This window comes from Tarenaya hassleriana, unplaced genomic scaffold, assembly GCF_000463585.1.
Source record: "Tarenaya hassleriana unplaced genomic scaffold, ASM46358v1 Cleome11, whole genome shotgun sequence".
NCBI lineage: Eukaryota > Viridiplantae > Streptophyta > Magnoliopsida > Brassicales > Cleomaceae > Tarenaya > Tarenaya hassleriana.
The window spans coordinates 1,594,418-1,607,007 of NW_010961290.1; the positions used below are offsets into that span (position 1 = coordinate 1,594,418).

A 12,590-nucleotide genomic window follows, 5' to 3' on the forward strand; every position below is an offset into this window, starting at 1 on the left:
GGGGGGGGGAACGTTTTTGTTTTGTTTTTAAACAGAGCAACTTTAGTTAATGGGTGCTTCAGCAGAGGAACACAAAAAGCAGACTCCAAAGTGTACATTTAAAAAGAAAAGGCAAAGAAAGGAAGATGGGGGCGTATCAGACAAAAAACAAGAGTTAGATAAGCTAATCAATACAATGCTATTGCAAATCCTACAAAGCCCTCTGTCTTCTGTGTTAGTATCTGCCTTAACTTCTCCTGCTTCTAAACATTTCATCCTTGAGAAACAAGGTGATATCGGCAGTAACAACGCAAGATTTCCCAGTCGAAAAAGTTGCAGACTTGGCTCAAGAATCTTGATTTTTCAGCTAAAGGGCCTGGCTATTATCAATGTCCTCCACAAGTTTACAAGTTCATAAAACATGGCTCCTTGACATGAAAACGCAATCTACATGGTCGGTAATTTCGCAATACGTGTTCTGAAACAATAGTAAAATGGATACGAATGAAACCCACGTGGTGAAAACGGTACAGTTACATGAAATATATAGGGGGAATGTTGAGGGATGTGTTTTTTACGTACCGAATTCGCGTATATTCCGAGGTCATCGTATCACAACAGGAAATCAGACTCCTGGTGGTCGTCTAGATGTCTCAGCCCTCCTGAAGAAACATTTGAAAACCCAAAACTTTAGTAAAAGCTTAGTTTTACTGCAGTGGAACTTTAACTAAAGTGGTAGTGGTCTGGTCTAAAATCTTTCCTGGCCCCTCCCTTTAGTTTCTAGGCATAAAAATTAGAGAAAGAGACTTAAAGAAGCTTTACTAAAACATGATCACATCATCTGCTTCCATGCATTTTGAAAGACGAGTTCATTAATGGCATATGGTAGAGGAACACTGAAAAGAAGAAAGAAGAAGATTATATGTAAATAATGTTTATAGTGTGTGTTAAATTACATGAAAAAGTTCTTGAATTGAGGACAACCTACAATACCGGGATATGAACAAACGTTCTAAGCCAGTTTCAGCCAAAATTCTTAAACTTGTTCACTTGGGCTAACTGTGAAAGCTCAGGGTTTTATCAAATTGAACCACCCAAATGAGTAATATCTGGTTTTGGTAAAGATGACAGAAACACAAGAAAATGATCAAAATCTTGAAAGAGAATAAGTACCTGTTGTGAATGGGATCAGGTCCATTGGGCACTTTTCTCTTGCTCACATAGAACAGATCCACATCTCGGTGAAAACCATGGGTGACTTTCGTGTTAGAACGCAAAGTCTCTACTCTTTCTGCTGATGGAACCCCTGCCACTGGAATAGCTTTTCTTGCCGCAGAGTTTGCAAATGTACCGACAAGAAGATACACGATAATACCCACAGATACAAAAGCTCCAAATAAAGCTCTAACACCACCACTCTTCATGTTTTTTTTCTCTGCAACTTGTGTCCTACAACTTCTTGGTTAACATGCACAGACTGAGCCAAAAAACATCCATGATGCTTGCTGAAGTGACTGTCACATAAATAGAGGTTTCTTGAACAAAAGAGCAAGCAAAAGGGGAAAGGGAAGGAGGGTAAAGCAAAGGGAAAGAAGAAGCATTTAGGTTGTTTTATACCTTGGCGGACAAATCATGATTCATCCTATTTAAATATGAAGCAACACAAAGCAACAGCATTGTATGTATACATGTGGATATATGTATGTACACGTAGATAGAGAAAGTTATCGATAAAATAGCTTTATATAACATATGGGCCCTTTTTCTTTGCTTTGATTTGTGCATTTTCATGCAGCAAACCATTGGGGACCTCACTAGCTCCCCTAAATAACATATATTTTAATCAACTTAAAGACATAGGACAGTGTAGCTTTTGTGGCTGAGTATTATAACAAGCCAGCTACTTTCCTTGCCACTATATTAAATCACTTGGAGATTTCCTCTAAACAATTAACAAAAGCAATGGAGACTATATAATATGCATATTCAAAACATACCTTTGGAAAGAAGCTTTGGAGGAGCTGCCATTTTCTTCCTTGTTAAGTGTTGCCACCTACCCTTACACAACAGAACAATTACTTCTGAAGCTAAAACATGTCTTCGGTAACGCTTAACAGTGAACTTACATGTCTCAAAGTAAAGAAGATATCTATAGGACTTTCTTGATGATGTATTGCAAATGATGTGAAAACACGTATATGAAGTTTGAAATGAAATTTGAACTGTAATTGCAGAAACATATCCAATATTTGATTGAAAGCTTGGGAAGATTCAGTTTCAGCAAGTCTGTTTTCATTTCACAAGCAAAACTTCCTTTTGGCTTTGGTGAGAAAGAGAAGCATGCCACCTCCATAGTAAAACCAAAGTCTCAACAAGCCCTGGTCCCACAACCCCTTTCTATATCTGTATATTATTAAAGGATCCCACACATGGATAGTGTCCTACAACATTGATTCCTACAATCACCATCAGCATAGGCATGCAAATAATGCCCTCCAGAGATTTCAAGTTGCATGCTTTGAAAGAGCTCTTTTTTGTGAAGTAAAATCAAATTCAGAAAAAGTGATGCTTAGGTATCTCCCTATCAGTCACTTACAAAAAGATTTTCTATAAATAAGAATATAAGAGTAAACGTCTCAAACCTTGAGGTAATCAATGGAAGCCAATGGAAATGCACAAAGGAGAAACCCTATCTGATCGGATAACTCGTATCGTATATATCTGCCCGACAAACATACATAAAACATACGAAGTTAACATTCTCTTGACCATACATTTGCCTTAGAATCTCATAGGTTTTGGTATAATTCTCAGCAATAAGCAAGAAGGAGATTGCTGGAAAAAAGCACCTGCAAAATAATTCCTGAGAAAACTAGTTCTTATTCTTCGTGAGAGTCCGTTCATTTGATAACTGATTGCCAATGTCAAATAGAAAACATCTCTAATATCTAGTTACTCCCAAATAGAAATGAAGAGGAAGCTCCCAAACTAACAAAAATGTGGATATACTCTTACTTGGAGAATACCAAAAGCTGCCCCTTTAACAACTTCCATCATGGGTCTCACATCCATCCATGCCCTTAAGAAAGAGGCAATATGGCCTTTCCTCAAAGAACCTAGAACATCAAACACCTAAATTGTTCAATGGGACAAATCAAATTCCAGATATAATGCTTCACATCATCCTCCAAGATGGGCATACTGGTGAAAAGGATATATGAACAAAGGTAAATACACACCTGAAGCAACTTACAAGTTGTTCCAGGCAACAGCGTACCCTCCTCTGGTCTGTTCCTCCTTCCACTCTTTAGCTCTTCCTTTCTTCTCATCGTCTACGAATGGTTTTGATCAATGACATTACAGGTGTTTACACGACTGGAGTTCTGGGTTCAATCGGAGTCGAGGGAAAAAAATGACAAATTCAAAATCGAGAGAAAAAGAATTGCTAAATCGAAATCTGAAAAGCCCTTGAATTTCAATTTATCGTTAAACTACAAATTAGCAACTTTCTGAGACTAAAGTTTATGCTTTGAACAACAACTCGTCGGCAACCAAAAACCCATAACTATGGAGGAAGGCAGAGCAGGTAGTGAACCTTAGACCGAGACACAGACCTGAAACACCACCTGAATCTGAATCTGACTTCACAGAAACCACAACAGATGTCTGAAAAAATGAGTGATCGGACATACCTTTTTGTGATCAAGAAGATTAGGAACGCCAAGAGTTGTACTATTTTTCTGAAAGGAAAAAACCCAGACTTTTACGAGAAGAGACGATGGCAGTGGAGAATCTAGCTCTCAACTTCATGAAAAGAAGAGTACGAGACATTCGAATTCCTGTTCATATTATTTGATCCCAAAGGGAGGGAGAGATGATTAGATACGATGACGCGAACCGCCATCGCTAAAAAGCCTCGAGCTGTGCAAAGCTACAACGCGAACCCTCTTGACGAAGTAGAGGTTTCAAAGACTGTTTACAGAAAGATCATAGTAATTCTAACAACATCGGCACTTAAACTGTAACAAGGGGAAAGAAACATAGTGAATCAACATAGTTCTTGTTTTCACAAACTGCTTAATCATAAGCTATTGCTGCACTTAAGAGTTCATCAAAGAAAAAGGTCTTAATAATCAAAATCATTCAGGAGCTGAGGAAATTGCGACTGCATCTCTTGGTCACGGTCCAATATTTCATCCACAAATGAACCCATGGAGTGAAGATCATACATTCCAGAGGCCTCAGCTGCGATTTTCTGAGAACTGTACTCATCTTCGCCATTGATGTTTCTGTTCTGAGTCTCGTTCTGCACCAAAGAAAGGTTGCTAGAGGCTGAGGACAGTGCATTTTGTGCGTCAAGTTGTTCCGGCCGCTGAGTATTCAGAGGTAATCCCGTGTCAGCAAGAAGATAATCGCTCCAGCAGAATGATAATTCCGGTGCTTGAGCCTGAGACAGAGGGTTTGGCTGAGTGATACTAGCAGAAGATGATGAGGAAGAACACGAAGATGTGACCTCATTGAACAGATAAGGTGATTGGTTAGAAAGGAAGCAGGGATTCAGAAATTCAGGTGAAGGGTTTGTGAGGATAGGTGAGTTATAAGATTCTTGGTTTGAGTTCATGATCATTTCCACGGCCGAAATGGATGTGAGGAGAGAATTGGATGGTTCAGGGTTAAGAACTGACGTGGTGTTGAAGCTTCTGACAAAAGTTTCAGATGGGTTTTGTGGGTTTCCATGGCTGCTTATGTGTCCGTAGTCAGAAAGGACCTGAGAAACGGGTTTATGAGTAACGGGATCGATCCCCATTTTGATCAGCTTCTTCTTCAGCTTCGTGTTCCAGTAGTTCTTCACATCGTTATCTGTTCTTCCTGGCAGTTCTTTGGCAATCAAAGACCACCTGCAACGTCAGTTATCAATGATTAGTTGCCGAAAAAGGAGGCAACAAACTCTTGTCTGATAAGAAACATTCATAGAAAAGCAACATGAAACTCTGTATGTTACGGTTAGTTAGGGGTTAGGTGTGTTGTGTCGGAAGAAATTACGAGACTATTATATAGAAAACAGTATCAGAAGCTAAGGGAATGGTGCATAACACAAACAGGGAATGCCTTATGCATTGTCATGTCATTTGTTTCTTAAATCATGCAGCGAAAATGAAAAAAAAAATCATATGAGAACAATGAACTGAGAGATTCACCTGCTACCAATGGCTTTGTGGTACTGAATAATGAGTTCTTCTTCTCGTGGAGAGAAACCGTCGTGCTTCAGGTCAGGTCTCAGGTAATTAGTCCATCTCAATCTACAACTCTTTCCGCATCGATTCAGTCCTGCACGAAAAAGAATGTTCGGAAACGATCTTACACAGAAGAGAGAGGAAGAGAGATCTGAGATACCTGCTTTCTTGGGAATCAGAGTCCAGTTCCCGACACCGTGGATGGAGACATAAGCAAGAATCTTGGCGTCTTCTTCGGGGGTCCAAAGACCTTTCTTGACATTGGATTTGTCACAGCATGGTGGTCTCCCCATTTTCAGACACAGAGAGATGATGGAGAAAAGCTTGAGAAAAATGTTTCAAGTACAAAACACTTTAGTGTTTGTTTGGTATGAGTGATGCAATGCCAAAAGCTCTGTGTGTTTTTTAAGTGCAGAGAGAGAGAGAGAGAAGGTGAGAATCTCATGCATTTGGCTCCTAATTAACGGTAATTGCATGAAGGTTTCATCTCATTTGAAATAAAGAGTGTTCCGAAATGCATGACGTAGAAACTCTCAAGTACAGTCACTACTATATGCGGTTCTGTATATACGCTCAATGATGTATCAGTATATCCATAGCCTCACGGTGCTTGTATGATTAGATAGACATGGATAATAACAAGTGAATTTTGATGAAATTCCAAGGTGGATTCATATGAAAGAACAACATATATAGAGGCATATTGTCACCATTGTTGTCACATCCAGAAATACTTAAAGAAAGTTTAAATTTTTTCAAGAAAAGATGAGTTATGAAACTTCTACACAATGGAGCCAAAGCTTTTGCAATGGCCAAGACATCTTCATACGTTAACTTACGCCCACGAGTTTGTATACATGCAAGAAACACACAGGCCGAGAGGTTCAAAACTGAACTAGCATGAGAAATTCGTCGGATAATAAAGATCAGTGGACTTGTATCATTCAAAGTTCTCTCTACTGAACTGTCTATAAACAGTACGAGCAATTCAGGAATCTGAATTGACAAAAAGAATGCATACGAGATTCGATATCTCTCATCAAGATTTCACCCCCCCCCCAAACATGGTAACAGTGCAAAAGTTAGGGTTCTTACCCAATCTGTTTTGGTTTCTAAACATTGCAGCTCTTTCTGCAAGATCCATGTTCCTCCCAGTATGCGAGTAGGGTTCTTGCCACGACCCGGCTTTTGCCCTAACTTGAAACGTCCGTATCTTGTTTTCAGAGATCTGTCGGATGACCGCACGTGAATAGAAACCACCTGGTTGCGATGATCACCAAACCCTAAATTTCCCTTGTCATGTAAGTAACAAAATGTTGCTCATACTTCTGACCGTAACCATAATGCAGAACTTTGAATAGCTTCCCTGTTTTCTCATAGACAAGAAAGAACCGATACAAGAAAATATCGAAGGATTTGGGGGTTACCCTAAAATCCATATCCCTACAAAGTCACTGAAAATTGAGGACAGGAGAAAGAAAAGAGATTGAAATTTGTTGCTGGTAACGAGAGATGAACACATTCCTCATCCGAGGGAACCTATCGCACACTTCTAGGCCCATTACAAATTATTGGGCCGACGATATTATAATGTTTTAATGGGCCGATGATATTATAATGATGGGCCCATCACATTGCTCATCGGCTCAGTTTCTTGAAGCCCACGGTACTTGCGCCTTACGTTGAGTGATTTCTTGTTCTATGGCTTTTTCTTCTAGGGTTTAGAGGATTTTTTTTTCATCGCCGGCTGTTCTGGTCGAAATTTAGGGTTTTTCTTGGTCAATGTAAAGAAGATAATGCAGAGGCAATGGATTCACTATAATTCGTGTAAGCAATCGTTACTTTTTCTTCTTCTTCTTCAACCTGTTTCAAAAATCCAATCTTTTTTTCCTGGTTCAAATCGTGTGAAAAAGCAACAGCAAAAAGCAAAAGCCTTTATTCTTTAATCGTGTTTACTGTGCAGCGTTGTTGTGAAGCAGGCAGAAGAATTCACCAAATAGTGAAACTAAAAAACAAACTTGAAAAAAATGAAGTCTTTTTCTTTTTGTCTTCTCCTGTGTATTGCCTTGTTCGAATTCCCATCCAAAGATGAACATTCTCTGAGGAAAAGGCTTAAGCATATCCAGAGAATAACTGGAAAGAAGGGAAAAAAAGGGCAAGATTTTTGGCTGAAAAGACTCTGCATGCAAAAGGGTACTTTGATAAAGAGCAAAAGCAAAAAAAAAAAACGTATAAGATCCACCATGAAAGGACCACTTTCAAACAATGGTTTTTGCCCTCACGAGAAAGATCACTCGAATGTGTGTGTGTTTGTGTGGGGACGAACATATACAATCTGCGAGGGAGGAACCAAAAAAAAAAGTTTCGATTTTTTCAGTTTTGCTTTTCTTGGGTCCCGGAAAAAGACGAACGGTTTTTTCAGCAGCAAAAGACGAGAAAAAAAGATGCTTTTTTTTTTCGAGAAACAGTCTCCCAGATCTTCTTTTGTTCTATTCTAAGCTCTCATCTGTTTATTTTATGATACAGGAACCGCATTTTGTCCAGGCATGATCCAGAGATTAATTAAACTGGATTTCTAACTCCTGTTCAAGTTTGTGTAAACACGACGAACATTCGCAAGAACCAGTGGTGAAGAGGCAGAGATAATCGTTGAACTAAGGGGAAAATTTTGAATACATATACCAACAACAATAGTGAATGCCCTAACGAGGATTCTGATGATGAAAGTGCTCATCAGAAGAATTCAAAGTCTAAGTAGGGACCTGATGAACGATCAGAGTCCTTACAACCCTTGTCCTGATGCTGCTGTTGTTGTTGCAGAGATGATTTCAGGGTTTGGTTCAAGACAGAAAGATCGAGCGGTTTCGGGATTTCTGGAGGATGTGTGCTTCTGATGAGCGCCCAATTGACACTGTCGAAGAAAGGATGTTGCTTGATGTCGGTGGCGCCTTTCTTGAACCCGAGTCTCTTCTGAGGATCTTTAACCAACAGACCTCGGATAAGATCCTTGGCCAGAAAGGTTAATGAAGATCCTTCCGGGAATTTCAGAGGCTGACCGACCACATTGAACAATGTTTCCCGGTTTCCATTACCTTTGAAGGGTGTTTTCCCGGCCAACAACTCGTAGAGGAATATTCCGAACGTCCACCAATCCACGGCACTTCCATGGCCATCCCCTCTTATGATCTCGGGAGCTAAGTACTCGTGAGTGCCCACAAACGACATGGAACGCGCATCTGTTGGCTCAACGATTAAGACTGGGAGTGAATCTGTGTTTGAAGAAATACCCTTTTCGTGTTTCGGTTTTCTTGGCTTGTGGTCGAGGAGGAAACGGGGCTTGAAGCATGTGGGCTGCAAGCAAGAAGGCTCTACACAAACAGGCAATTTGCAGGATGGATCTATACAAGCTGGTTGGATACAGTATGAAGCGATCCTGCAATCAGGCTGTGAACTGGACTGAACGAGCGTAGGACTCACCACACATCTCAACGAAAGATCGAAATCCGAGAGCATGATATGTCCATCTTCCCTCACCATTACGTTTTCCGGCTTCAAGTCTCTGTACACAACGCCCATCATGTGGAGATACTCGAGCGCAAGAAGTACCTCTGAAGCATAGAACCTGCACATCAAGAACACATGTTTTCATCTTAACAACTTATTCTAGGATATTAGGCTTATTAGCTTCTGAATCTTTCGAATTCACCATTTGCAGATTTACTATTATGTATCACATTTCCAATTACAAGAATCTGGCAGTTACTTCTCCAACACTGATTCTGGGTTCTTGTATTTTTTTTCCACTGTAGCTCGATTTCATGTAAGGAGAAATGCAATCAAGAAAAAGGAATCTGAAAAGGTTCTGGAGCCATACCTGGCGGCTTGCTCGGAGAAATGCTTCGCCGGCTGTTTCTGCCGGAGAATATGGAGATCGCCGCCGCTGCAAAACTCCATCAACAGACAAGAGAACTTGTCTGTCTCAAAATGGGAATAAAGTGTCGGCAAAAAAGGATGATCCAACAGACCCAGAATCTCCCTCTCTGTCTGAGCCCTAGCCATTTTCTTCCTCCCAACCAACATTCCTTTATCCATCACTTTCATGGCGAACAAACAACCCATCCCTCTCAGCTCAGCCAAATACACACTCCCAATGTCCCCACACCCCAATTTCTTCAAAAGCCTGAAATGCCCTAAACCCAGATCGCCATCTCTGAGCTTCACACTCTGAATCGCGTCCCATCGAATGTCGTTCCCTTTGTGCGGCTTCGACGGGCAAGCTCTTCTGAAACTGGGCTCGTTCCCATCGAAAGATCGAAACTTTTCGGCATTTGCCTCGCTACTGACGCTGTTATTGTCGGACCCAGAAACTGTGCTGCTGCAGAAACTTATGCTGACGCTGTTGTTGAGCCTCGCGTCCTGGGAGCTATTCCTCGTGGTGCCATTGCTGCTGGTTTTGAAGCTCTCGGACCCAGAAGCTGGGCTCGCATCGGCATTGTTCGGTGAGCAATGTTGGGGAGGTTCAGATTGGGGGAAAGCTTCGAGATTTGGATTTTGTGGAGGCTGTCTGTTCATGACTGGCGAAGAAGATGAGTGAGAGGAAGTGTGAAACAATCTGGGTCTTTTTAAGAATCTCTGTTTGTGTTGGTAATGGTCAATGTTTTGGATGTGACCCGAGGTGGTCAAAGAGAGACTCAGAGAGAGAGAGAGAGAGAGAGAGGGCGGGATTGAACATGGAGATTGTGCTGGAAACAGTGAGGTTATATGGGGGAAACAAACAAATTTGAAATATACACACTTAAAACTAATAAATTATATGTTTATTTTAAATTTAATTTTAATTTTGTTTATAACCCCAATGAAGTAATTAGTGGATAATACTCGAATCGTGTGTCGCGGTGAACAATATTGAAATAATCTCGGTAGAAGTGTCTACACTCATTATACTAAATAACATATTGGTAATTAGATCTAGGTATTAGTGAGACTAATATTTACATTTACACATGGTATTAGACTTAGTAACTAATTCTCACCATCTTATGTTCTAAACATATAATGGATAAAATTTCAGAAAAAAATGGCACTTAGTTGTGTGATAAATTAAATTTAATTTCATTAAATAGAATTAAAAGACAAACAATCTAGTATCTATAATAGATCAAATTTAGGATTGTTTTAATTTGAATATTGTAAACTAAATAAAAACTAAAGATCTAGATAAATATAAATATTTTAAATTAAAATTTGATAGAAAATTTTATAAATTTATAATTATGTTTGCAATGTAAAAAATTAAAACTAGAATTTAGAGTTTATGAATGATATCTGATTTGCAGTGGGTGGGTCTATATTTGTACAGTCGTAATAGATAAAAAGAAATCTCAAATCTTAATTTTATTTAAGAAAAAAATATATAAAATAGATTGAAAAATATGATACATAAAGCTTGATTGGTGAGGAGGACAGCAATAATAGAATAAAAAATAAACTGTTCAGAAAAAAAAATACTATAATACTAAAAAGGAGAGAGAGAGGGGTCGAGTTCACGAGGAGAAAAACAGCGATAGTATTTATATTTCCTAAATATTTAAAATCCTATTTAAAAACACAACTACCAATACCGTTGGAGGCTTGGAGCCTATCTCTTTTGGAGCTTCATGTTTCAACATTTATTTTTGTCTTTTCTAAAAACATATCAAGCGTATAAAAAAAAATCAACACATAAAACGTGGGTATCCACAAATTCTGTTTTAGCAATTTAGGTATATATATATATATATATATATATTTGTGTCTTTTAGGTTTGGATATCCTCTTATTATTATATTTTGTCTTCATAAGTATTATAATTTTAGATCTAAAACAAATATCTATGATATTTACAAAATGTATTGCATATTTAATCCATCGCTTATTGATATTGTGATGATAAATAAATACGCGTTCGTAAGAAAGGGTTTTATTGTAAATATATTCGACATATGGAGGCTTCATTCTATCACGGGCTTTCCGTTCCCCAAGGCTTTTTGGGCTTTGCACTTATTGGGCCTACTAAAGCCCAAATTTGTGACGAAGGATAATATAAGAGATTAGAGAGTGAGAAAGGTGACAAGTGATAGTGATGGTGATATATCTGCCATCCGATATGATTTTGTTACCAAGAATTTACAAGTGAAAAAAATAACGACATATAAATATATAATATTCGGTTTATGAAAACCCATTATTTTAATTTCCTGTATTATTTTTGGATTATAAACAGAGGAAATACAGATACCAATTCACAAAGACAAAAGGGATTCACAGAAGGCAACAAACGACATGTAGACCGAAACAAACTTAGCTTCTAGTTTTAAGATCATCATCATATATTGTAACTTTTCCGAATCTTCTAACTATTTTGTTGACAAATATGGTCTTTTCCTTTCGAACCCTCAGGTTCATCAGCATCATCTTTCTTGTTCCCTTCCTCTGCCTTCGTGTTCCTCTCTTCAGCCATATTTATTGGCGTCTTCTTTGTCTCCTGCAAAGCCGAGACCAGACGTTGAAGGCAAGTGTCTTTGTCTTCGTGTTTAGATTTTGGCATCAAATACTCGGCCACATCTGCAGGGGACATGTCGGTTTCTTTAAGCAAACCCTCTATTTGTTCAAACAGAGAGTGGGAAACGATCCCCAAGTAATTCTTGGCTAAAACTTTGAATGCTTCGAACCTGCAATAAGACATCTCTATGTGGTTATCCATTCTTCCTCTACGTACCAATGTCGGGTCAAGCTTGTCTAAATGATTTGTAGTGAACACTATGACCTTTTCGTCGCTGCAAGCGGACCATAACCCATCAATGGAGTTCAATAACCCCGACAATGTAACTTTGCTTGTTTTCTCCTCTCTTTCTTTCAGCTCCTTCTTCTCTGATTTGTCCTCGTCCTTCTCCTTCTTGCTTCTCTGGGCCGTAAGGTCAAGCGAACAATCGATATCTTCTATCACAATCAAGGACTTGCTTTTCGTGTCAAGCAATACCCTTTTGAGCTCTGAGTTGTCCTTCACATTGGTCAGTTCAAGATCATAGACATCGTACTTCAAAAAATTAGCCATGGCTGAAATCATGGTTGATTTCCCTGTCCCTGGTGGACCGTGGAGGAGATAGCCTCGCTTCCACGGCTTCCCAATCCCCTCGTAGTAATCTTTTCCTCCTTGGAACCACTCGAGTTCGTCCATCAACTCCTGTTTCTTCACTGGATCCATTGCCAATTTGTCAAAAGTTGCGGGGTGTTTGAAAGGCATGCTACTCCATTTGCCTTCCCTCCATGAAAACCAGTCTTGACTCGAGTTGTTCGTGTAGAGCTTCCTCTTCCGGTTTTTCACCCCAATCTCTTTCC

At 39.3% G+C, this 12,590-nt stretch overlaps 4 protein-coding genes and 1 long non-coding RNA gene across 17 annotated transcripts in view; all 5 read right to left on the bottom strand.

Annotated features, from left to right (window-relative positions):
- Nucleotides 1-447: 447 nt before the first annotated feature.
- Nucleotides 448-1,245, bottom strand: LOC109116345. Its single transcript, XR_002023811.1, has 4 exons — nucleotides 1,153-1,245; nucleotides 802-875; nucleotides 562-641; nucleotides 448-457 (listed from the first exon to the last, which is right to left on the bottom strand). It is a non-coding gene; the product is annotated as an uncharacterized LOC109116345 (long non-coding RNA).
- Nucleotides 1,246-1,399: 154 nt separating this feature from the next.
- On the bottom strand, nucleotides 1,400-3,852 carry LOC104805428. Of its 11 annotated transcripts, XR_002023809.1 has the most exons (6): nucleotides 3,672-3,852; nucleotides 3,219-3,362; nucleotides 2,995-3,095; nucleotides 2,829-2,890; nucleotides 1,977-2,700; nucleotides 1,400-1,493 (listed from the first exon to the last, which is right to left on the bottom strand). XR_002023809.1 is itself a non-coding variant. In XM_019201597.1 (5 exons), exons 2-5 carry the CDS (start codon nucleotides 3,306-3,308, stop codon nucleotides 1,400-1,402), a joined length of 327 nt encoding a protein of 108 aa, XP_019057142.1. In that variant the 5' UTR covers nucleotides 3,309-3,311; nucleotides 3,672-3,852. The 11 variants fall into 11 exon arrangements, 3 of the variants coding, with proteins under 3 accessions (XP_019057142.1, XP_019057141.1, XP_019057143.1); XR_002023807.1 differs by lacking the exon at nucleotides 2,829-2,890; XR_002023805.1 differs by having other exon boundaries at nucleotides 1,977-2,890.
- A 141-nt stretch (nucleotides 3,853-3,993) lies between these two features.
- On the bottom strand, nucleotides 3,994-6,705 carry LOC104805429 (transcription factor MYB35). Its single transcript, XM_010529995.2, has 4 exons — nucleotides 6,309-6,705; nucleotides 5,374-5,536; nucleotides 5,178-5,307; nucleotides 3,994-4,877 (listed from the first exon to the last, which is right to left on the bottom strand). Exons 2-4 carry the CDS (start codon nucleotides 5,504-5,506, stop codon nucleotides 4,106-4,108), a joined length of 1,035 nt encoding a protein of 344 aa, XP_010528297.1. The 5' UTR covers nucleotides 5,507-5,536; nucleotides 6,309-6,705; the 3' UTR covers nucleotides 3,994-4,105.
- A 1,062-nt stretch (nucleotides 6,706-7,767) lies between these two features.
- Nucleotides 7,768-9,961, bottom strand: LOC104805430 (serine/threonine-protein kinase D6PK). Its single transcript, XM_010529996.2, has 2 exons — nucleotides 9,088-9,961; nucleotides 7,768-8,835 (listed from the first exon to the last, which is right to left on the bottom strand). Exons 1-2 carry the CDS (start codon nucleotides 9,783-9,785, stop codon nucleotides 7,947-7,949), a joined length of 1,587 nt encoding a protein of 528 aa, XP_010528298.1. The 5' UTR covers nucleotides 9,786-9,961; the 3' UTR covers nucleotides 7,768-7,946.
- A 1,461-nt stretch (nucleotides 9,962-11,422) lies between these two features.
- The window catches only part of LOC104805431 (AAA-ATPase At3g28510-like), a 2,474-nt gene continuing 1,306 nt past the window's right edge, over nucleotides 11,423-12,590 (bottom strand). The window contains exons 2-3 of one of the 3 annotated variants that reach the window (XM_010529999.1): nucleotides 11,924-12,590; nucleotides 11,727-11,816 (exon numbers count right to left, since the gene is read on the bottom strand). In XM_010529999.1, coding sequence (XP_010528301.1) covers nucleotides 11,786-11,816; nucleotides 11,924-12,590 — 698 coding nt within the window. In that variant the 3' untranslated portion in view covers nucleotides 11,727-11,785. The other 2 variants (XM_010529997.2, XM_010529998.2) reach the window with 2 other exon arrangements.

Coding starts and splice junctions, on each gene's coding strand:
- LOC104805429 (XM_010529995.2), bottom strand. CDS start 5,506: ATGGGGAGACCACCATGCTGTGACAAATCCAATGTCAAGAAAGGTCTT. Junction 5,308..5,373: donor TCTGATTCCCAAGAAAGCAG/GTATCTCAGATC, acceptor TTTTTCGTGCAG/GACTGAATCGATGCGGAAAG. Junction 4,878..5,177: donor CACAAAGCCATTGGTAGCAG/GTGAATCTCTCA, acceptor CTGACGTTGCAG/GTGGTCTTTGATTGCCAAAG.
- LOC104805430 (XM_010529996.2), bottom strand. CDS start 9,785: ATGAACAGACAGCCTCCACAAAATCCAAATCTCGAAGCTTTCCCCCAA. Junction 8,836..9,087: donor TTCTCCGAGCAAGCCGCCAG/GTATGGCTCCAG, acceptor CTTGATGTGCAG/GTTCTATGCTTCAGAGGTAC.
- LOC104805428 (XM_019201597.1), bottom strand. CDS start 3,308: ATGAGAAGAAAGGAAGAGCTAAAGAGTGGAAGGAGGAACAGACCAGAG. Junction 2,033..2,994: donor CAGCTTTTGGTATTCTCCAA/GTAAGAGTATAT, acceptor GTGTAAGGGTAG/GTGGCAACACTTAACAAGGA. Junction 1,494..1,976: donor TCCAAAGCTTCTTTCCAAAG/GTATGTTTTGAA, acceptor TTTATGTGACAG/TCACTTCAGCAAGCATCATG.